Here is a 22,668-nt window from a genome sequence, read left to right as displayed (position 1 = left end):
AAATGCCTGAAAAATAGTATTTCTAAATATGTATTGATTGTGTTACAAAGTTGGCATGCATTATAGTTGTAAATCAGTACTTATATTTTGTTTAAATGGCGGTACAGCTAAAGCAAAAACACCACGGCTGAATGACCACAAACATATACTTATATTTCCATGGAAATGTACGACGCCAAATCCATGTGCTACAGATTTTAACTGAGCAAGCTCAACTAGTTGGCAAGACAAGAATTTTCGTTGCTGTGCAAAAACTATAGAGGTATTTTGCTTTATTGTATACAATGAATGTTAATATAAAATTGTGTGTAAATGTGAGTAAAAAAAAAATAGCGACTAACAACATTCTGATTAACACAATTGGTGCAAATTGGGCCGCATGAACAGATGAACTTTCGTTTTGTTTGCGGGCGACACACAGTAACATTTTTGGGAGTGGCTATTTGACCGAATCACTCCTTTACGCTTGCAGCAATACGTGATTATTTATTGATTTGGGTCTGGGTTTGAGTGGTGGTAGTATTAGATTTACCGGTAATTTTAATGATTTTTTCTGAGAACGATTTAAATTGATTTGTTAGCTAAATAGCCTCAAATGGTGTCTATGGGCTACTTGACCAGACCGCTCTTTTACGCTTGCACACGTTAGTGATTATATGTCTATTTGAACTATTTTGTGGTACGGGTAAATAAACTCTTCCAACATTTTTAAACTGTAACCCATTAAGTTAAAAATATTTTCTGTTGGTTATTCACTTATCCTTGATTAATCCTCCTAATTCACCAATGATACAACATTAGCAAAAAGCTGTGTTACTTCAATAACAATAATGTTACACAGTGCAAAAGTAACTGGCCTCAGTTTATACCATTATTCCAATTAGGTAATTAATACTTTTTGAATTTATGCCGTAGTATGTTTTATGCCAATGTCGGTGTTATTTTAGGTTCGGTCAGAAAGATTTTTTTGTTCTGTGTTTATAAAATTAATTTAACGACTTAAAGAGTGATTTTTTAATGAATTAATTATGTTGTTCACCTTGTCTTCATTGTAATAATACTAAAATAACCCTGTTTTTCAACTAATATCATTTTATAAATACAGTTTGTTTGATAAAGAGAGGTATGTGAATTATTGTTACCCATTATACTTTTGTATCCTATTTAACTACCTTCAGTTATTATATCAAATACAATTAGTTGCATGAAAACAAAATAAATTAAAGATCTGCAAATTGTTGAGTGCATGTATCTTGTTAAAAATCTTTATACTTTTTATTTATTTATCAGCAATGGCAGTTGCAAGTGCAACCCTATCTTCATTTCCAAGTACAAAAAATTATATGCCATCATGCTTACCTAAGCCACCCAAGCGCATATCTGAGTATACTGTGTAAGATATTTTTATATTTTGTTTATCACTTTATTGAAAATATTATTAACTGAAACAAAATATATCTAATATCTGATAAATATTTAATATGTAAGTGTAACTATAATTATTTTTTATTTCATTCGCATATGAACAACTGTTTATTAATTTCGTTTATTATGTAGGAAGACCCAAAGAGCAGCATTTAGTGCATTACGTGGCGTAGTTGTGGATGCAAAAGAACCAAAAGAACCAGTGTCCAGAACGAAAATAAGAATGTACTCTGTTGGATCAACTAATAGGTTTTTCATGAGTATAAAATAGTGCAATGCTGATAACTAGGGCGATTATTTTTTGATCTAAAAATAAGAAATTTTGCCCTAAAAAATTGCAATTTTGACCTAAAATAATTTATTTTTACAAAATTTTGACCTGTTATAAATACATTGTTTTAAACTACACACTGTTGTTTGAAGTACTGAATTAGTGTCTTGGTGTCGTCAACCGCACATTTTTGTATTACTGACTACAAGGCGAACACAATTATCAGTTTTTTTTGGGTAATGCAAATATCATGAAAATACTTAGTTGATATTTTTGTTTTTTTAAAACAACAAACAACTATAAAAATGCCAAACTAGAAAAATGTGGTGTAAACGTTTGAAAATCAACGTAAAAATATTTGCAGAAAATTAACAAAAACAAGTTATTGGTATAGGAAGTGTGAAAATTGCAAATTACAAGCGAAAAAATACAGCAAACACTTTTCAATACATTTATCAACATCGAAGAGGCTATGGTGGTTAATCCTGTATACCGTATATTGCCCTAATGAAGATATAATACAGTTAAAATATTATTATATATAAATCAAAACTAAATTTTTTTACTAAAATTGAACAACAAATGTAAAAAAACAATGAACGACAATTTAAAAAAGCTGTCTATATATTTTTTTTAGCATTGTAAATGATTTATGTGCATTTTTATTGTATTCTGACTAAAAAAATATTTTAACAAATTTTGACCTTATGTGTAAATTTTGACAAAATTTTTACTTTTTTGAACAAGTCAAAAAATAATCGCCCTACTGATAAAATATAAAGAAATAAATATCGGTTGGGTCAGCTCACGTCTAAACATATTTAATTTAACATTTTCCTCACACAGTTTAGGTTTTTAATGATCAACCATGGCATAATAAAACATGCTTCAGAAATATTGCCTGAACAATCACTTTAAACATTTAAACCTGAGAAGCCAATACCCTATGGTTTAAAACAATTTAGTAATCCGGATAATTGTTTTGGTAACGGTGTATTGGTATGAATGGCTGAACGGTTGGTCCTGCCAATGTCCCCTTCATTGGGTTACACAGAAGAATGGAACATGCAAATAAATACTAAACAATTTGCTGATTGAAATAGTGAAAAAATTTGTAGTGGGCAAACAATGAAAGTAATGGCTGTGACCAAATTTTAAATGTTAAGAAATTCACATTAAGCAAAATAAGCTTGTTGTGCTGCTATGACCATACTAATCAGATAAAAATAATCTCTTCAATCTATATTTAATGTATTGCCAAATGAAATTTCCTAAAATAGTTTTTAATTTCAAGGTGGAGATCACCACATTCCCTTGGGGGAGATTTGTTGGGTAGTTCACAAGCTGTAAGAGCAATTACAGCAACCAAGAATGAAACCATCACCAGAGCAAAGACAGGTTTGAAGCATTTTGTATTAACATATGATTTCTATTATGGAATATAAAACAAAATATTGATTTTTTAATCAATTATTTAAAAGTGTATGAGTACACAAAATGTAAGGTTTGTAGTTGTACACCAATGTTACAACATTTATGTTTTTTGTTTAAGTTGTTTGGTGATGGTATTTAATTTTGATCTGTCAAAATGCTATTGTAAAAAAAACCATTAGATTCTTGTTTCTAAATGTATACTATCCTGCTTGGTATGTGTCTACTGTATAGTCTACTATATACCGAGTTGTTGGCTTACAATTCGGCATAGATCATATACTACATTAAGTTATGGCCAACTAACTAAAGTTAAAAGTGGTCTAGTAGTTTGTTGTTGTACCATTACCAATGCTTTTTTGCCATCTCAGCTGAAAGTGCAGCCATTTCAATCTCAAGAGATAGCGACTTTCTTGGAAGTGCCTGGGGCCGATCACCCATAGTTTCCAGGGCATTCACGTCCCCACCAAAGGAAGGAGAATCTGGTACCAGAAGGTTTCCATCTATAGCTCTTCCACAAGAATACTCTCCTCCTCAAACTGCAATGTCATTGCAGACTAGGTACAGTAGATAAGTATTTCAAAATGTGTTTTTTGTGTATTTTGTGCACAACTAAAAAGTCAACTGTTATAAGCTGTAAACACATCTAAAATGCAATTTCATCCAAACAGGACCCCATATGCGTCGTCAGCCAGAACATCACGAACTAGGTTTAAGGAACCAGCTAAAGTTCTGGAAATGTTTGCCCGACTAGCTAATCAAGATCAAGAACCTGGTATGTATTTATTCCTTTCACAGTTTAATAAAATTAATGTGAATATGTTAAACCAGTGTTTCTTACCTTTTTTGTGGTTGCTAAATTTCTAAGCGAACTATAACAGCAAAACCCTTAGCGATCCTATTCTCTTCACTAAACTTTTTGTAAGTGAACATAAAAGACAATAACATTAATTAGTCCAAATTTAATTTGCTTCCACAATTCTTTCAAGTTTTGAAAAATCTTGCTTAGAACCAATTTTAAGGTGTCTAATCAATTCAAATGTGTCTAATAAACTACTATAGTGGGCTGCGCAATTAATTGAAATGGTAACCGTAATTTTCAGAGCTTGAGAATCTTGCATTAATCCATGAGGAATGTTATTCGCAATGTTATTTGTATAATATTGTACAAACACCTGCTTTTTTTACTCAATAAATAAGATTTTGTATCCATTACTCATCAATGAAGTATAACTAAAATTTTGACATAAACTTGGTTTAGCATTACTAAACAGTTTGTACATTAATTTCAACAGTTGAAAATTTAGTAATTTTACTGTATATTTTACCTTTTGATATATAACAGTGTGGTCCAACTATAGGCCCTTAGGTCAAATGTTGCTGGTGGATCCTTTTTATTGGTCTGCAATATTATGGATACAAACTCTCTGCGCAAAAATATTTTAACAATTCAATTTTTTATAAAGCTTTTCTGTGCAGCCAGGTGTATAGGTAGTATTGTGCTAATACTTTTTCAAAATTTCTTCCTAGAGTAACTGTTTTTCCGACTGTAACCAAAGACGCAATTTTATTTGAGATTTAACTTAGGTTCAGTTCCATAAAAGCACACCAGTTCTACCCTCCCTTCACCATCAAAGAAATATCATAAAATCGATAAATAAAATCGTGCAGTCGCCCCTGCAATATCGGTCTGCCATATGAAACAAATTGCTTCTGATGACCTGCAACAAAATAGTTGGGCCACGCTGATCTATAAGATTGAACATTTATTATTTATGCCAACAGTATTACTAATTCTGACAATAACTGTGTACTAGATGTTCGACTGCATTGTCTTGGTCAAGTGTGGCAACTGCACCAGGCATATATGATTAAATCAGGAGTCCTAAAAAAACTTCTGAAGCACGCTTTGTCAGAAAACAAAGATCGAGTATACAATGACGAAGTAGCCCAAAAAGTTGATTCCTTTATTTCACAGAATGACATATACTCTACACAATACAAAGAAATATCTCGCAGGTAATTGGCATTAAATTTCCAATATTTTAACGTTTTATTTTTATGACAAGGACATGACTTGAAGTTGACTTGCTCCAATTATAACTTGACTTAAACTGATAACTCGGCCTTGCCTTAACTTGTTATTTATTAAAAAATACTTTACTTGGACCAGTTATTTTACAAATGACTTGACTAGGAATCTTTTTAAATGACTTACAACACTGCTAGTAATACCACAGACTCTTACCAGTGGTATTGAACCTTTTATGACTTGTGACCAGGAGGGAAGAGGGCAATTGACCCCAGCTTAAAAACGCTACTTTTTATTAGGAAATTTCAAGTTATTATATATCTTAGGAACAATAAACACGGATCTGTTCATAATCTTCAGTAGAAAGAGAGTGCCCCAAATAAATGATTTAAGATTCATACCGCACTGAAGATGGCACAAGCACTTGTCGAAACGTATGCAAATAAAAGAATGAATCTTTTATCATTTATTTGGGCCACTCTCTTTCTACTGAAGATTATATATCTTATTTATTTAAATTTACATTAGGATTACCAGATTACTTTAAACTGGTATTTGGTGCATTTAACAAATTAAAGCTACATTTATAATTTATAAATCCTCAAAAAGTGTAAAATTTAAGGTACGTAAATGAAGGTTGGGTTTAATACAGCCTAATTGCACCATTACAACCAGAATGTGTAGCCCTAATTTTCAAATCTATTCCTGAGTCTATTACAAGCTATACTTTTTTTGTTTATATACCTTTATTTATGTACATGTATTTAAATATATGTTTCGATTAACATAAGTTGGGGCGTTAGTTGCTCTGTTTAACTAAACTTCTGTCTTCTCTCCGAAACTAAAAAAAATCTAATATAAAAGTAACCCAATATAAATTGTTATATTTTCAACAGGTAACCAAAATAGCTGACACATAAGTTTGCTGACAACACAAAAAATAGTTATGTAGACTGAATAACCATGACTTAAACATAGCTACATTTGCAAAAAGAAACTACTGTAAGACGAAAATTTATGAACCAGAAAAAAGTTCACTTCTAAGTAACAGTGTTTTTGAAGTCTAGGTACAGTCTAACGAAGTGAGGTTCTGCTCTGCCATTTCGTTATGTTAATACAGGATATTTTAGGAGTGGCAATTTTTTAGATTGTCCTCTGTTTTGCCTTAAGACCCATATTATGCATTTGTGCATTACCTGTGAGGTGACCATTTAAAAACTCCATAGCTACAAACATTTCCAAAAGATGCTATAATTCTAACCAAAAGTTTGCTTCTTTGTCATTAAATCTAATTATAAAAGGCCAAAATAAAGTAATGTTTTGGTACAGTTATGCAACATCAACACATGTTGCGATTGTATATGCAGCAAAAGCTATATATATACAACTAGGCCCATGGACATGGAGTTATGACCAAATTGATGAGTTAACTGTTATATTGTCAGTTAAAGAATAAATATAAATACTTTAAAGAAGTGTTTCTAAAAAGTTTAGGTAGCACTGTTTAAGAAAATTAAATGGTACTTTTTTACAGATTGACTTCGAAAGATGTGGAGGACATAAGAATAAAGACCAAGTCAAAAGGGACTGTGACAAGTCAGGTTGTGGATATTGTTCTGCCTATTGAAGACAACTGGATCACAAGACATTGTAAGTAAAAATATTTAATATATTCTCCACTATTTACAAATTCTTTAAATTATATATTTTTTATTGTTAAAACTCCCCTATCGGCAAACAAATTGGTAAAGACCATACTGAACAAATTATTTAAACAAACTGATATAGATTGTCATTCATATCTGTCAGTAACTCAAGTCAAGAAAATGTGAGAGGGAAACATAATTTTAAGGGAAAACTATACTGTGCCAAGTAAAACTTTTGCGCAAATGCAAAAATATATATCGTGTTTATCACAATACATACTAACGGGGTGCAAGTACCTTAAATGTTTGACTTTAATATCTACTAGTGTTTAAGAGTTGTCATGTCATAAATTTTCACATTGAGAAGGCGCAAAATACTCGTCTGTATACTTTTGGTGAGATAAAGTGGAGTAAAGTTTTGTGGTATTCAAACTTGTTTTCCATATTGTTGAAGCTTTGGCAATTTGTCTTGGCCACTTGTACTTGGGCGAGTGTGTAGTCGCAACTGGAGATGCCGTGGAAGTGCTGGCGACAGCTTTTAACTTAAACTTCCTTACTCTCGTCAAATCCTGCTGTCAAGTCATGATGACCAGCCTGTCTTCCGACACCGTCTGTGTTTATCTTCAAGCCGCTACAAGGGTGAATAGAAATTCTTATACATTTGTACCAGATTTCATGTAGTTGCCATCATGGACGCCCCCACAGGCGAGCAAGGGAGGCACTTACCCCCTCTGGAATTTTAAAATGAGTTTTTTTTTTTTCATAAGAGTAATACGTATTAATTATGAAGGTTGTGGAATAATATTGATTTGTATATAAATTTTTACTAATATAAAATCGTATGTACATATTAATACCATAGGTACTAGAGTTAAATTGAGTCAAAATATTAATATTCCCTCCCCCCTGGAAAATTTTCTGCCGCGCCTCTGGTTGCCATGAATGGGAATATCTTGTCGCTAATAAAATAAGGATGCTTAAATAAGATAAAGACATAAATGAATGTCTTGCCAAAGTTATCTTTTAACAAATAGTTATTGTTAGTTGTTAAAGCCTGCGCTTGATGTTTGTGTCTTTATATAAACCAATTTGATATTTTCAGTACGACCAGTTCAACGTGATATCAGCCTGTGAGCGCTGGCTTGAGTTGAATCTCGTGTCCCAGTTATCCTGCACGATTTATCTTGGAGACGTTCCCGCTGAAACTCTTGACAAGGTTTAGCTTTTCTAGATGTACATTTTTGTTAGTGAAATAAAGTATAGAGATAACCCCTAATATGACCATGATTATTGGTTTGAACTAGGGATTATTCTTATTGTACATTCAGAGGAATACCACGTTAAGAATTTTTTAACAATTTTGTTAATTAAAATAGGAAAATTTCTACTAAACGAATTTTCCAGATTATGAAATCTTCACGACTCTTTACGTTCAACGAGTACGCGATGTATAAGACCTTGTGCTACTGGTTGTTTATGCAGCTTCATCCGGGTCTCCAGTTCATGCCCTCGCAAACTACCGTCATGACATACTTCAGCAGGTCAATTTGTGGCCACCGCTCGCTTGTGAACTAATTTCAATCACCAAAAATACAATCTTTTAAAATTACTTACTGTAATATCAAGAGTTATTTGAAAACAAATCCAGGCAGGATATTTTTTTTTTTTAATTTTAAACAGAAACATATCAAACCGATTAAAGGTATCGATACATTCTTAATTGAAATAATTTCATCTCAAGTGACAAACATATTGTTACCGGTTCACAAAATCGCGCTATTGCCTTTTCTTAAAGCTTTGTCAAGTAATGTTTAATGGTTTGAATATCGACAATGCTATTGTTTTGTGGTTACAGCATGACGCGGACCTGTTCATTTCTGGAACGCGAAGAAGGAATTCCTTTCAGCGCCGCTTTTGGTTGTCTTCGGTTACACGGGATCACAGACAGTGAGTACTTAACCTACCTTAGGTGCGACAATTGGTAAGCCGTCGCTAATCCTTTTTCGGAACTGTTTTTCTTTATCCACAAATTGTCTTGTCTATAAACCATTTAGTTAAAAAGAGGGCCGTGACTTGAAATATGTTCTTTTAAATAGGAAGAGGTCCCGATCTTACCACATATCCATCCCAAATTAATCAGAAAAAAAACCCTGGCTTGAAATAATAGTGGATGTGTATTGCTCTTAATTTAGAAAAAAAGATTCGTCTCGAAATCAATTTGCGAAATTCTTTTAGCGAAGCAACTTCAAGACTTGATGTACATGAACATAATTCCACAGTCATGGCTGATGCGAGTGTTCAGTCACCACTACAACGCATTGCAGGGAGGAGGCGATATGTCATTTCTACTCAACTTCTCACTAGGCGCCTGTCGGTAAGGCAATGTTACACTAAGTATTCCGATGGCCGCATTTGCCTGGTAGATAAAATCAACATGTTATTATGTTTCAACTCTTGACGTAAGTAAATATCCAAAACCGAATAGATTAATTATTTTATAAAAAAGCATTGTCTGTATCGGGTGTGAAAACCTAAATTAAATTGTGATTTTTACATTGTCGTTTTAAATCTGTTACTCAAAGGTTCGGGTTTATTCTTGAGCAAGAACCTGGTTATCATTCCGAGATCATTTGCCTCCATGGCTTCCACTTTGAGGCAAAAGCTCAACGCCAAGGAAGGGCAAACAGTTACTTGATTTACTTCCAGGTTTGTCTTAAAAAAGCTTATGCAGGGGTTGGCATCCTTTTTCAAGTCGAGAGTCAAAGCCAAACACTGAATGATCTCCAAGGGCCATAAAAACTTGCACGAGTTATTTTGATGTTAAAGCGGATGCCTTTTAAGCATTTTATTACATAATGTCTTTTAATTATTGGCGTATTTTCATGCAATTGATATACAATACGCCTAATTACAATCCAGTAGGTAGAAACGCGCAAATCTCGAATGAAATCGCGTTTGTTTGCTCTAAAATGGCAAAACATTAATTTTGAAGAAGACCTACCGCATTGTACACATGGAAAAATATACATACAAAAATTATATAGATTAAGTCTCATTTTAGAGAGTTTCGTGGTATCTTTGGGCTGAGAAGATCCAATCAAAACGCAAATAAATTTTAAAGCCAACTATAGATTCGCGCTAATCACGAAAAAAGCATTTACGTTTATTTAAAATCATCAAAATGAATATGTGAACTTGCCTCGTGTCCAGTTTGTAAAATCGGGCGACATCCGGCCAGCGGGCCTTAGGTTACCGACCCCTGCCCTATAGAATAACCTTTTTTTTAAGTACAGAAAAGGCTCGTTTTGACCTTTTTGACTTAATTTGATTGTTGGGCTTCGCGAGTTCGCGAATCAATAAAAAACATCGAAAAACGTCGACGTTTCCTAAATAAAAGTTGACAATCACTGATTTAGAAAAAATCAGCTCTTTGCAATTAAATGGTTATTTTACAATAATTTTTAAATGGTAATGTGGGCAATTAAGGGAGAACCAGGATTATGTTTAAAGGAGAAGCATATTAAACATGTTTAAATACATTCAAAGAGATTGCTGCAAATCGTTTCATTGCGTCATTGATTCTCACACTTAAAAAAGGATGCGAATAACCATCGACCCAACATATATTCAAATTAGATACCTGTAATAAATTAGTTAATCCAATTACGATGTTTCAAAGATATTATTCCGTCTATAGTTTGTTTAGGTCGTTTTGGAGATACTTTTTTCCAAATGTATATACTTTGGTTTAAATTTACAATTACAGCACATTTGGCAAAATATTAATTTTTAGCGTTTGCGGCCAAGCGATCCCGCCCTGTCGTTCCGTGCATGTGAAAGAGCCACCTTCTCAATGAGACGCGATCGACTTGTGCGCTACCAGCTGAGCGTGCAGCATCCATCCCTGGCCGCTGACTCTCTGTGGAGAATCGAAACGAGCGGCGTGCTGGAGCAACGCTTCTCTCTGGATCTGAAAGCAGCCAGAAGCCAGGTTTGGGCGCTCGCCTAATTTCTATAAATCACTAGATGAAACAGCCGGCGTCGCACAATTTTAACAGGTTATTTGCCAGTTTTGATACTGGCCGCCTGAATAAAAATGCAACTTCACAATTTTAACAGGGTATTTGCCAGTTTTGATACTGGCCGCCTGAATAAAAATGCAACTTCACAATTTTAACAGGGTATTTGCCAGTTTTGATACTGGCCGCCTGAATAAAAATGCAACTTCACAATTTTAACAGGGTATTTGCCAGTTTTGATACAGGCCGCCTGAATAAAAATGCAACTTCACAATTTTAACAGGGTATTTGCCAGTTTTGATACTGGCCGCCTGAATAAAAATGCAACTTCACAATTTTAACAGGGTATTTGCCAGTTTTGATACTGGCCGCCTGAATAAAAATGCAACTTCACAATTTTAACAGGGTATTTGCCAGTTTTGATACTGGCCGCCTGAATAAAAATGCAACTTCACAATTTTAACAGGGTATTTGCCAGTTTTGATACAGGCCGCCTGAATAAAAATGCAACTTCACAATTTTAACAGGGTATTTGCCAGTTTTGATACTGGCCGCCTGAATAAAAATGCAACTTCACAATTTTAACAGGGTATTTGCCAGTTTTGATACAGGCCGCCTGAATAAAAATGCAACTTCACAATTTTAACAGGGTATTTGCCAGTTTTGATACAGGCCGCCTGAATAAAAATGCAACTTCACAATTTTAACAGGGTATTTGCCAGTTTTGATACTGGCCGCCTGAATAAAAATGCAACTTCACAATTTTAACAGGGTATTTGCCAGTTTTGATACTGGCCGCCTGAATAAAAATACAACTTCACAATTTTAACAGGGTATTTGCCAGTTTTGATACTGGCCGCCTGAATAAAAATGCAACTTCACAATTTTAACCGGGTATTTGCCAGTTTTGATCAGGGCTGGGGAGCCGGAGCTGGAGCCCAGAGCTAAGCATTTTCTCTGAAGCCAGAGCCGGAGCCGGAGCCATTGTTATTATTTTTGTGGAGCTGGAGCCGGAGCCGGAGCCGGAGCCGGAGCCATTTTTATTATTTTTGTGGAGCTGGAGCCGGAGCCATTTATATTATTTTTGTGGAGCTGGAGCCGGAGCCGGAGCCCTTTTTATTATTCTTGTGGAGCTGGAGCCATTTTTCAATTTGTGGTGCTAAAGCTAAGAAATTATATTTTGTTCCATCTCCAACGTTAGTTTGCCAAAAGCAATTTTTAAAACTTGCCATTGAATAAGTGACTGGTGGCACCGGAGCTGGAGCCGGAGTCATTGGGTGTGTGTTTGATGGCTCCGGAGCTGGCCGCCTGAATAAAAATACAACTTCACAATTATAACAGGGTATTTGCCCGTTTTGATACTGGCCGTCTGAATAAAAATGCAACTTCACAATTTTAACAGGGTATTTGCCAGTTTTGATACAGGCCGCCTGAATAAAAATACAACTTCACAATTTTAACAGGGTATTTGCCCGTTTTGGTACTGGCCGCCTGAATAAAAATACAACTTCACAATTTTAACGGGGTATTCGTCAGTTTTGAGACTGGCCGCATGAATAAAAATGCAACTTGCCCTACTGGCGTTGCCCCGGTGATGTAATGTAGATACGGTTGCGATAGCGGACCACAATTTTCCGTTTATAATTCAAATGTAAAAAGCCATTAAGTTTCGCTCACAATAATCGTACTACGGAAACGATGACTCAAGATGATACTTGCAATGAAATAGTTTCAGCGCGCCCAACATAAGTAGTGGCTTATTGCGTGACATACTATATCGCCTTTCACTTGGCATGACTAGAAAAATAACACTACCAAGGGAGATTCTCATTGTAGCGCTCCAGACATCGCCTTTATTCTATTTGTCTTCAATAAATTATTCACTTTAAACTATTTGGAGTAAACCAGACCGTTCGCATGTCGCCCTTTCATTCGTTCCGCTAAGTCTCTTACAAATCAAACATGCCAAATCTAAAAAATAATTATGGGAAGATCTAGTAGGCTCAAATAATCAAGCTTTAATGCTCTTTAGCAGTGTTAGCTTGTATTTGATTTTTCATTAGTTAGCCATATGTAATATGCAAAGCTTTGACTCGTGAAAGGTTTATAATTGAATTCTTTTGTTATAATAGATCCTTCGTGTTGACGACGTTCGTCCGCCGATGTACGTATCATTTGGCCTTTTCTTTCCTCCGTCCTAGTTTCGAGCTCTCGTACAACCTGTCTTGAACCTTGATTTCTGGTTACAGTATTTTAGCTTTACTATGTGTCTTTGTGTTTACTACTCAAACCTTTGAAAATTCCGAACCATTTCTTAGTATATTGCCATTAGTTTAAATTTAAAGTGCCACTTATTTGTAAGTTGTTTCTGCGTATGATTTATTTAATTGCTATCATTGAGATTAATAGAAACCTTGCCATTTTTGAAAGCCATCATGACATTTTACTTGCCCTTATACTTTTGTAAGTTTTATTTAGAAGTATTGTTTTACTTACGTGCGTTTATGCCATGACGTTTTCTTTGTATCGTGAAAAGTCAATAAATATAATTATGATATTGCATCATCTGGAGTTGATATTTGATATTGAGAAGAGGCCCAAACTACAAGCTGTCGCCGCGGCTCGTAACAGGAGGAGTCCCAGCCACACAACTTGTGTTTTTCTTTATTAATTATTTACTTCCCACGAAAACGATATGGATTAAACGAAATGTGCGTGGAATGCAATAAATAAAATGTAATCTGGGACATCAACCTGTTCTTGTCCCAACAACCAATTATTGAGTTTGTTAAAATTGCTTTCATTGTAGGTAAACGAAATGATAATCAGTTTAGATTGTATTACTGACGCTTCATGCGTGTTGCAAATTGTCCTGTTGCTAAATGACTTATTAATATCCCCAATTTGTGAAAGGATACCTTCCATTTCGGTTGTTCGAATGATAAATGAAAAATATGATGGCATTTATTACATTTTGATTTTGTTCAAATATTTTTAGATTGTCTTATCTTGTTTGCCAACCCACGCCCCCAATATAAAGCCAACTGTGTTCAATTTTTACCCAACTAAATTTGGTGTAAGTTTAAGGATGCCTACCAGCAAAATGTCACCAGAACACATAAAAGGAAACAACATATTGGAGATTAGATCAACCGACTATAGCGGTTATAAGCTGACGATGAATCTGATTTGCAAAGCACAAAACAGAACATAGGAAAGGGCATATGGGCGACATGTCGAACAATACACCGATGATCTACCGCCGCGACAATCAATACCTTAGCTCTGGTGTCATTTCTTGGCGTTTATGTGCGATTAAATAAGTCATCCGAGACGGTAATTGCGTTTGGATTTCTAATAAAACGTATGTTAAGTGTAGGAAACTCTACAACCTGAAACTGACATCGTAACAGTAGACGGGCGCTTAGAACGCCACACGGCGTTAGCACAACGCCACTTTTGTTGTTATCGTCTCAATGTATCGAATTCACAAACGCAGTACACCAACAAGCACGCCAACTCTTCCATTTGTGGAATCAATTTCAGGGTACACACATGACATAGAAGATTTAAACGCCCTACCCTATAGTGATACGCTCGGTGACTACCGGTACCTAATTTCTAGGCGTGGCAAAGCCCTATGTTTATATAAAACAAATGGGATTTTAACTAGTAAATAACGCCCAACGCGTTATAATTCGTTTTGAACCGTGTATAGACTTTTTACGCAATCGCTAAAATTCTGTAACACTAAATTTTAAAGTTTAATGTGCAAATGTTTGCAGGAGATCGTTTTTTTTTAATTTACAGCCGAATAAAGTGTGTATTAAACTGCCGAGAAACCAGAAGGGTAAGACCTTATTATTGGTAAAAATATGACCAAAGTGTAATACTATGCAAATATAGACGCTTTGTTTTGTGTTGCGATGACTAAATTAACAATACTTCACTTAATTGCACATTAACTACCGTACTATTTTTAAGTATATTGACTTGCCTTATATGTATAGGCTATTACCGGCAAAATTAGTTGCCCTAACTTCAGTCATCTAAATTCTAAATAACGAATTTAGACTCAATGGCAAACTGAATGTTTGAAAAACGTTTCTTCTAGAGACTCAGCACCTTTTTGGCAAAATATATACATATATCTTTATATCTTATTAGATGACCGACTTCGATAACCAAACAAAATGCCAAAGAATATTTATACAAGGACTTGGACTTAAATTGTAACTGTCTTGACTAAAATAAATAGTAAAAGGATTGTACCAACAATTGGTTTGTAAAAACAAATTTAAATATAAAAAATAATGTACAGTAGGCCTATACCAGACCTAGGACGTTATGTGATGCACTGGTGTCCCGATTGAACATCTTCTTACGTCAACGGTTAGGTTTGGCTTTTTACTTTTTCTCAATTAAACTTCTTTACTAGTGAGAAAATTTAACCCCTTGTGTCGTTACAAACCAACATGACTACTACAAAATGGCTTCGGATCAGACACAACATTGTTATATCGGCTTACACCAAAACGTTTACTGTGGAGTATACCCTTTCCAAAAAATTAGTCTTTATTTGTAGATTTATCATCTTATGATAACTAAAACTTGTTTCCGGTTAAAAAGGTATTATATTGGTTTGTCAAAATGTTATTACAAACACAATCATGATTTTAAACTGAGTGGCCGCTAGGTGGTGCTGCTAATCGCAATACTGTAACTTTGTGTAATTGGCAGACAAAACCTGGCTTCAATTTAATACATGTATTTTACCTTTGAAGAATACAAACAAATTACAAATCTATCTATGTAATAGTTCACACATTTGGTTACATCTAACAGAAATAGTGATTACTTTACTAACAGGGATTTGTAATTTTGTTGTAATGCGTGAAATATAGGGAAGGCGGGGAGAAATGGATCCTCGGGGTAAAACAGACCCCTCACTTTTCTCGTTAAACAAAAATCAGGTTGATTCGATTTTGAACAAACCAGGGAAGGAAAATGTGTTTGGGAGATGTTGATATAAGAATAGTACAGTAATAATATTTGTTTGCTACTAAAGTTCAAGTAAAGGTGAATTTACTTTTTTGCTAAATAATTTGTATATAAGGGTCTATGTAATAATCTTAGACAGTTGAACTTTTTAAGTTTAGACATTAAATAAATTAGGGTTTCATGCAATACATATAGTTTTGGGGCAAAACGGACCCCAGAACGGGGCAACACGGACCCACACAAGGATGCAATGCTACTTACACGTAGTCCTATTTAGGTTTTCTTGTATGTTTTGTCCTACTTTAAAATAGATTTTTTAACTTATAAGGCGTCATGTGAATTAAAACATCACTTTTGAAAATATCTCTGAAATTTTTTATGCGCTTCTTAAACAAAAATCCTTAATCCGCCATTTTCCCACAACAAGGCATTTAAATTATCTTTTATTAGTGGGGTCTGTTTTACCCCGCCAGGGTACGTTTTGCCCCATGCAGAAATCGACACAAAAACGTTAACTTATTCAAAAGTTAAGCTCCTTTCATTTGTTTAGCATAGCAGCAACTTTCAGTAAGCCCTTTCGGTTGCTCGCCTACTGATCAAAAAAGACTTTGTAAAACTCGGAAAATAGCATTTATCCCTTAAGCCTAATGGGTCCATTTTGCCCCGCCTTCTCCTACATTTTGTTCTGAAATACTTTTTAACTGCGTAGCCTATACAATGGAAAAAGCGAAAAATATGTAGTTCATAAAACTTACAGCCAACTTTCTGTTAAAACTCTTTCATCCTAAAAGGTGTACACCAATCACATAGAAATCTTAAAAAAAAACAATCTCGTGTTTGTAATATCGGGTTTGGTAAGCCAACAAGTGCGTGGATTGCATTTTGTTAAGAAATGAGTTCACTGAAAAAAATACGGATGGTAGTTAATGGCAACTTGTCTTAAGTGAAACAAAATTGTTTACGTTTTAGCACCGAAACTCTCTGTATTTAATTTTTATGTATATAAATATAGTATCAAGCGGTGACTATCTTTCCCATTCATTATGAAATAAATATTACACCTGTCAGTCACAAAACATTTTACTAATATAGACCTATAACGGCTGAAATAAACACAAGTACATTTTATCCCCTGATTAAAAAACAAAACGGTTATATTAGCTGGCAATACCGTCTTTTGGTTGACAAAGGATTCGTTTGGCTTGCAATATTTGCCTGCATCGACGATTGCTGACAGCGTGCGGTGTTGAATTTCAAGTTGCTGCTAGTGCCAGTAAACCCAGCCGTGTTGAAATGCGATACCTGCGAACACACTCACATATAGCTAGCGGAAACAATGGTGGAAAAAATGGTTTCCCTTATGTCGTTATGTAGAATATAAACTGAATATAATATTCTTGACGGCGAGACCTGTGTGTTCTACACATAAATACGATGAATGGTCACTTTAAATGACGTAAGTTATCAGACAGTTAACTTAAACCGCGATAGATTTTCTCATAGCAAAACGTGAGAGCCTTGTCGAACTTTTTCATAAATGTTTTGCTGGGGCTTAGGTAGCGGGGCCGCACGGAAGCGCTGAGATCATTTGTAAACTGAGAAGTGTATCGGACACGGGGATGCGAGCAGAGGCTATCAGTTTACGCGCATCCACTTACTGGAGCTGAAACCTTCCACTCGTGCTCTGCCTTGCCGAGTGCCTGCAAGCCTCCGATCTTAATGAGATCGCACAGAGCGGGGCCTGGTTACGCAAGGTAATCCAATGCGGGAGATTTTCGACTACGCGTGACGTCACTTGGAACAAAGACAGCGTAAATATTTTGCCTCTTTTCGCTTCGGCAAATCCTTATTCATGCACTGCAACCCCACACCGGTGTTGGGATCCAACTCGAAAATACGTCATCATGAACAGGCCATAAACGTCAAGGCGTGTCCATTTTATTTTGAGTTACTATTGACTTTTCCGCCAACTGCGGGTTAGTGAAATAAAAAAACACAGCAAAATGTAATGAATAAGTTAATAACAATTTAAAAAGCAGCTGTAAAGCAATGATACATAAGGCGTTTGGCAGAACGGCAAATATGATAAAGAAAAGAAAGAAATCTCACAACAATATAATTTTAATTCAGTTTACACCAATATTTTGGATTTTTTGCAAATGTGAGGTGTCGGTTTCTCATCAGCATGACTTTTTCTTTTTTTAGCTAGCATTGTTTCAGTACATTCCACCAAATTGCCGTTTGGACTTTTTGTATTTTTTAATGACAAATCAATTGCGGCGCTTGATGAGGAAGTTGGGATTCCAAGAACGTTGTTGATGTCATATGATTCTTCTTTATGATTATGGTTTTCGTTTATATCTACGGGACAAACTTTAGAAACATTAGGAGCAGATTTATCGCTTAATTTAACTTGACGTTCGTGTTTGTTGTCATTATTATTGTTCAAATTCCCGGAGTAAATTGGAATAGGGATGGGAACAGGAATAGGTAGCGGAATCACAATCATCGGAAAGGGGAGAAACGGTTTTCCATTAGTGGGCTGGCTGTCAATATTTGCCGTATCTGTGTTGCAAGAAACTTTTGGTAATTTTGGGTTGTTATCATAATTTAAAACCGAATCGTCACTTTGTGGCTGGCAGTTAACTGTACTTTCTTTTCGGGGCGACTTGAAACTATTTTTACTTTCATGCAATTTTGATGCATCGTTTGGTACCTGTATTGAGTTATTGGGTACTTTCTTCGATTCAGCCATCAGCATCCCGAGGATAAAACTGTTACGGTCAATGTTATCAGAGCCAAGAGGCGGTACTTCTAGGCTGGGAAGGTTTGGAATATTCCCGTGAAACGGTAAAGGAGCGATGCCTGGAAACATGTTCGCATTGTTATTTGAAAGGAGGCTGCTGTGAAGTAATCGTTGTATTAGATTTAAGTTGGACAAATTGGATTGGGAATAATTGTTTTGAAGAAAAGCAGGGTTCATTAAATTCCTTCCTAATGCAGGGAGTGAAAAATCATGGTAACCTTTTGCGGTATTCAAATTACCGCGATTAATTTCAGATTGCCTCTGGTCAGTTTCTGTATTTCTTTTTAACCACGTTGTACCTGGAACTTTCCTGGAGCCTAGTTCGTTTTTATTGGGATGAAAATCTATGACTTTGTCGCCGCGGAGAGATAACACATCCCTGTCTTTCTTCTTTTGGGTATTTTTTTGATCTGTATTTGAACAACTTCGTTCCCGAGTCTTTGGGCTGCTGTGGTACTTTGAAAGCGTGTGTTTTATCGTGCTGGAATTCAAGTGAATCTCTTCGTGTTCAGCAGGATGCTTTCGTTTTGTAATTTTCGGTGGATCAACAACGGCCCTTGTTTCAGGTGTTGATGGTTTTGTGGGAGAACTGCTGCGGGCCCTTACATCGATCAAACCTGTTTGCACTGACTTGGAAAGACAGGGACTTTCTGCTCCGCTGCCTGTTTTGGGCGATTTGTCTGCGTTGGACTAGAAACAAACGTAAGCATTTAGCAATTGTACTGTGACCTAGGTTTTAACATCATAACTTACACTTACACTTGATCCGTGAATCTCGGAACAAAATACCGCCATCTTGTAGTTGTCCAAGCACTCAGTGGAACAAAATTGTAGGCGACCGTCGCTCTGCGAGTTGTCCAAATACTCACGTACCTGTCGCACTTGCTTGCACCAATCACACACCTACAAAGCAAAGTTAATAAAGTTTGAAAAAGTCAAGTTAATTATTATTTTTTTTGATTTCCATGATTTTTGTATCGCAGGACTTACACGAGTGCGCTTGAAATTTGCTCTGCGACAAGAGGCAAAGCATTTTTCGCTGCAAAACGCTTTCACAGTGTCGTTTTCCTGGAGAGTAAGGGCTGATCGACCTGGTTTTCGGCACCATGCGCACAAAATATCTTCGTCGAAACCTGCGTAAGACGGAAATGGGCATTTGGAATAATAATATAACATATTTCTCGCGTTTTTCGTTGGTTTTCATGTAGCTGCAATGCAGCTTGACTTATTCAACACGGTGCTGGCGTGACAAGCTGCCGGTTGTAATGCGACACCTCGTCTCCCATGCTGACACTCGATATCCCTCTTCTAGAAGTAACGCAAGGCGTCTGTGCAGCGCACTGTTTAAATGCAACTGATCTTAACCCTAAACTGTTTTTCACGTGTGAACCATTGAAGCACAAACACCAGTTTTTTTTAACTGCCTTAGCATGTCTTTTGGTAAGATCATGCGTATAGTGTGAGCAATGAGGTTAGGATGACACGTTTTTAAGTATGATGAACACGCAAGCTGACTCCTCCTAAAATTATTGATAAATTTGATGACAAGCAGCAACCTAATAAGATGTACTAATTAATTTTTGTTGCGATAGATAAACAATTCTTGCAAAGCACTTACCTTCGTTAGAAGACGACATAAATGCGGGTCGTCTTATGATGTCACTCAACGATGTCTGTGGTGGAATAATGCTGCTTGTCGCCTCACTTTGACAAACTTCCCGCGATAAAAAATCTAAGCCAGATTTTGTGGCGGATGTTTTTCTCAACTTTAAGCTCTTTCGGACCGACATTGAACGTTTTGTTTCGTCTAAACAAAAAGTAATATGTAAATTAAGTGCTATTTTGCAAAACGCTAGTCACCTACACTGTTTTTGATTAAAATGTATGTTTTTACATCTATGGTACAATTAAAATACTAATTTATACACACATAGGTCTATATTGAAATGCGAAACGATATATCGTACCAGGAAGGTTTTCCCTCGGTGTAATGGATCCGTCCGATTCACAGTTGGGCGATCGACATCTTTGGGTTACGTTCGAAGTCTCGTATTTAGATAACTCGCTCTCAGCTACTCTTTCATAACCGTACAAGCCAAGCAACTCATTCATCGTATTTTGCGCAAAACTCTGGTAATAAAATAACACTGTTTATTCACCGCCACAAATGCGAAACAGTAGCTAAAGTACCAACAAAAAGTGACTAACCACTTGGTTGACGTGAATAAAGCATTCGAATTACGAAGTTACGCGAACTGTATCAGCAAAAAGCAAAACGTTTGAACAAGACAGGAACGTTAAAAATATTTCAAGTTAATTTCCATAAAAATTTACTTAGCGACCATGAGACTAATTTTATTGAAAAACGGTAATACTTTCCTCTCTAGCGAACCAAATCACCAAGGATCGAATTTTTTACTGAAACAATTTCAATAACAAAAATAAGCTAATGTATTTTTAGGCGCATTTGTTGAACTAATGTACAACTCAGTTGGGATTGTGTTTTATTAATATTTAAATTTACATATCAAAAAAGTGCAATTTATATAGAAGTAAAACCCGTATAGAATTGATTAAGACATATAGCCGCGACCCCCTGTTAACTGGTAGCAAACCCCATTTTGGAAAACCTACTCCAAAACTGATTGAGATTAACCAATTTTTGCCATTTTTTATCATCACGTATTAAAATAACATATTTATTTTTGAAATCCATAAGTTATTTTTTAATATTGTTTTGGAAACTTTGCTTTTACAATGTGTCACACATCAAAAATGCACTAAAATGAACTTATTTTTTTATATAACGTCAAATAATTAAGTTTCAGGAATATTTTCGTTTAAATTTACCATATTTATAAGAGTAAAATAAACAAATGTGAATAGCTATTAAGCCTAGTAGGAACCATTTTTGATATCGGACTGAACTTGCCAAATTTTGTTTAGATTAGTAGGTCGTTATGATCTTGTAGTTCAAACACGTTGCCGAAGCATTTTGACGTTGCATGAATCGTTTATTCAGGATATCAAAATTCAACAAGCCAGTTTCCCAATTGCGCGTTTTCGTTTCAAGTTGCATATTACGATTATGCTAAACACACGGATAAGCATTTCACATAAACAATAACCATTTAGCTTGAACAATAACCTTCATCTCAGTGTCGTCTTTGGGCTCTTGCTTTATGTCTACGGAAACAGCTTCCTTTGATGTGTCTGGCAACGCTAAAAATTATTCAAATAGAAATTGGTTATTTTAGTTTATCACCAATGAACGATTGAACGTCTAGAATACGTCTAGTTTAGTCCAATATGATAATAGTTTTCTCCTCAAAATTTAACGATAAAATGTACGGCGTCTAAAAAACTAAATCCTACGAAACAAAATAATTTTCAACGAAATAAAAGCAACACACAAATTGTTTATTGTATAGTCTACATATTTTTACTTACCGTCTGGTGATTTACCGTCTATTGCTTGACTTAGGCAACTTTGCCTATCACTTAATCTGTTCGCATTTGACATAACGTTTGACCATAGAACAAATATTTCTTGTGTGTAATAAACGTTTTTAGGCTTTGGTCCTAAATGCCCTGTCTGGAATTAAAGCACCTGCCGTTTCACACTAGAGCAGCTGCCGTTTAGTAAATATGCATTTTTTTATTTTTTTCATTTTGAAGTAACTCTTGAGCGCCACCAAGAATCTGCTTCTCAAAGAGAGGATTGTGGAAAAAATGCCCAGATTCCATGACAACTGTTAGTATAATAGTGATGACCAAGCTTACCAAAACATTAACAGATTAACGATACCTTCGTAGTTTACGTAAATATGTAGGCCTACGCTTAATCTCCTCCGATTACATCAGAGGTCTTGTTTGTGGGACGCTTTCTGTCGTCCAAATCAGTGATTCCAACACTCTTAATGTAATTGACCCATTACCGTTAAAAGGTGCTAAACTATTAAAGCAGAGGTTCTCAACAAGGTGGAGATTGTAAAGTTGCAAGAGGGTTTTTCAAGCAATTGTAGTGTCAAAGTTCT

At 35.4% G+C, this 22,668-nt stretch overlaps 2 protein-coding genes across 3 annotated transcripts; one reads left to right on the top strand and one right to left on the bottom strand.

Annotated features, from left to right (window-relative positions):
* Positions 1-160: 160 nt before the first annotated feature.
* On the top strand, positions 161-13,389 carry LOC146138185 (BTB/POZ domain-containing protein 16-like). The gene is made up of 16 exons (XM_083393633.1): positions 161-262; positions 1,291-1,393; positions 1,558-1,674; positions 2,991-3,094; positions 3,499-3,688; positions 3,799-3,902; positions 4,945-5,146; positions 6,694-6,809; positions 7,260-7,444; positions 7,908-8,021; positions 8,210-8,346; positions 8,661-8,752; positions 9,041-9,179; positions 9,388-9,511; positions 10,599-10,796; positions 12,957-13,389. The coding sequence occupies exons 2-16, from the start codon at positions 1,293-1,295 to the stop codon at positions 13,023-13,025; spliced, it is 1,992 nt and encodes a 663-aa protein (XP_083249759.1). The 5' UTR covers positions 161-262; positions 1,291-1,292; the 3' UTR covers positions 13,026-13,389.
* A 4,358-nt stretch (positions 13,390-17,747) lies between these two features.
* LOC146138184 (uncharacterized) lies at positions 17,748-22,225 on the bottom strand. Of its 2 annotated transcripts, none has more exons than XM_083393725.1 (7): positions 22,082-22,225; positions 21,780-21,853; positions 20,599-20,761; positions 20,250-20,438; positions 19,622-19,764; positions 19,385-19,534; positions 17,748-19,321 (listed from the first exon to the last, which is right to left on the bottom strand). In XM_083393725.1, the coding sequence occupies exons 1-7, from the start codon at positions 22,152-22,154 to the stop codon at positions 17,957-17,959; spliced, it is 2,157 nt and encodes a 718-aa protein (XP_083249851.1). In that variant the 5' UTR covers positions 22,155-22,225; the 3' UTR covers positions 17,748-17,956. The 2 variants fall into 2 exon arrangements, with proteins under 2 accessions (XP_083249851.1, XP_083249852.1); XM_083393726.1 differs by having other exon boundaries at positions 19,391-19,534.
* Positions 22,226-22,668: the final 443 nt, after the last annotated feature.

The sequence above is a fragment of the Ascidiella aspersa genome, chromosome 7 (assembly GCF_963924565.1).
Source record: "Ascidiella aspersa chromosome 7, kaAscAspe10.2, whole genome shotgun sequence".
NCBI classification, from domain to species: domain Eukaryota; kingdom Metazoa; phylum Chordata; class Ascidiacea; order Phlebobranchia; family Ascidiidae; genus Ascidiella; species Ascidiella aspersa.
Note: the sequence above shows the minus strand (reverse complement) of the source record. Positions and strands in the feature narration are given on the sequence as shown.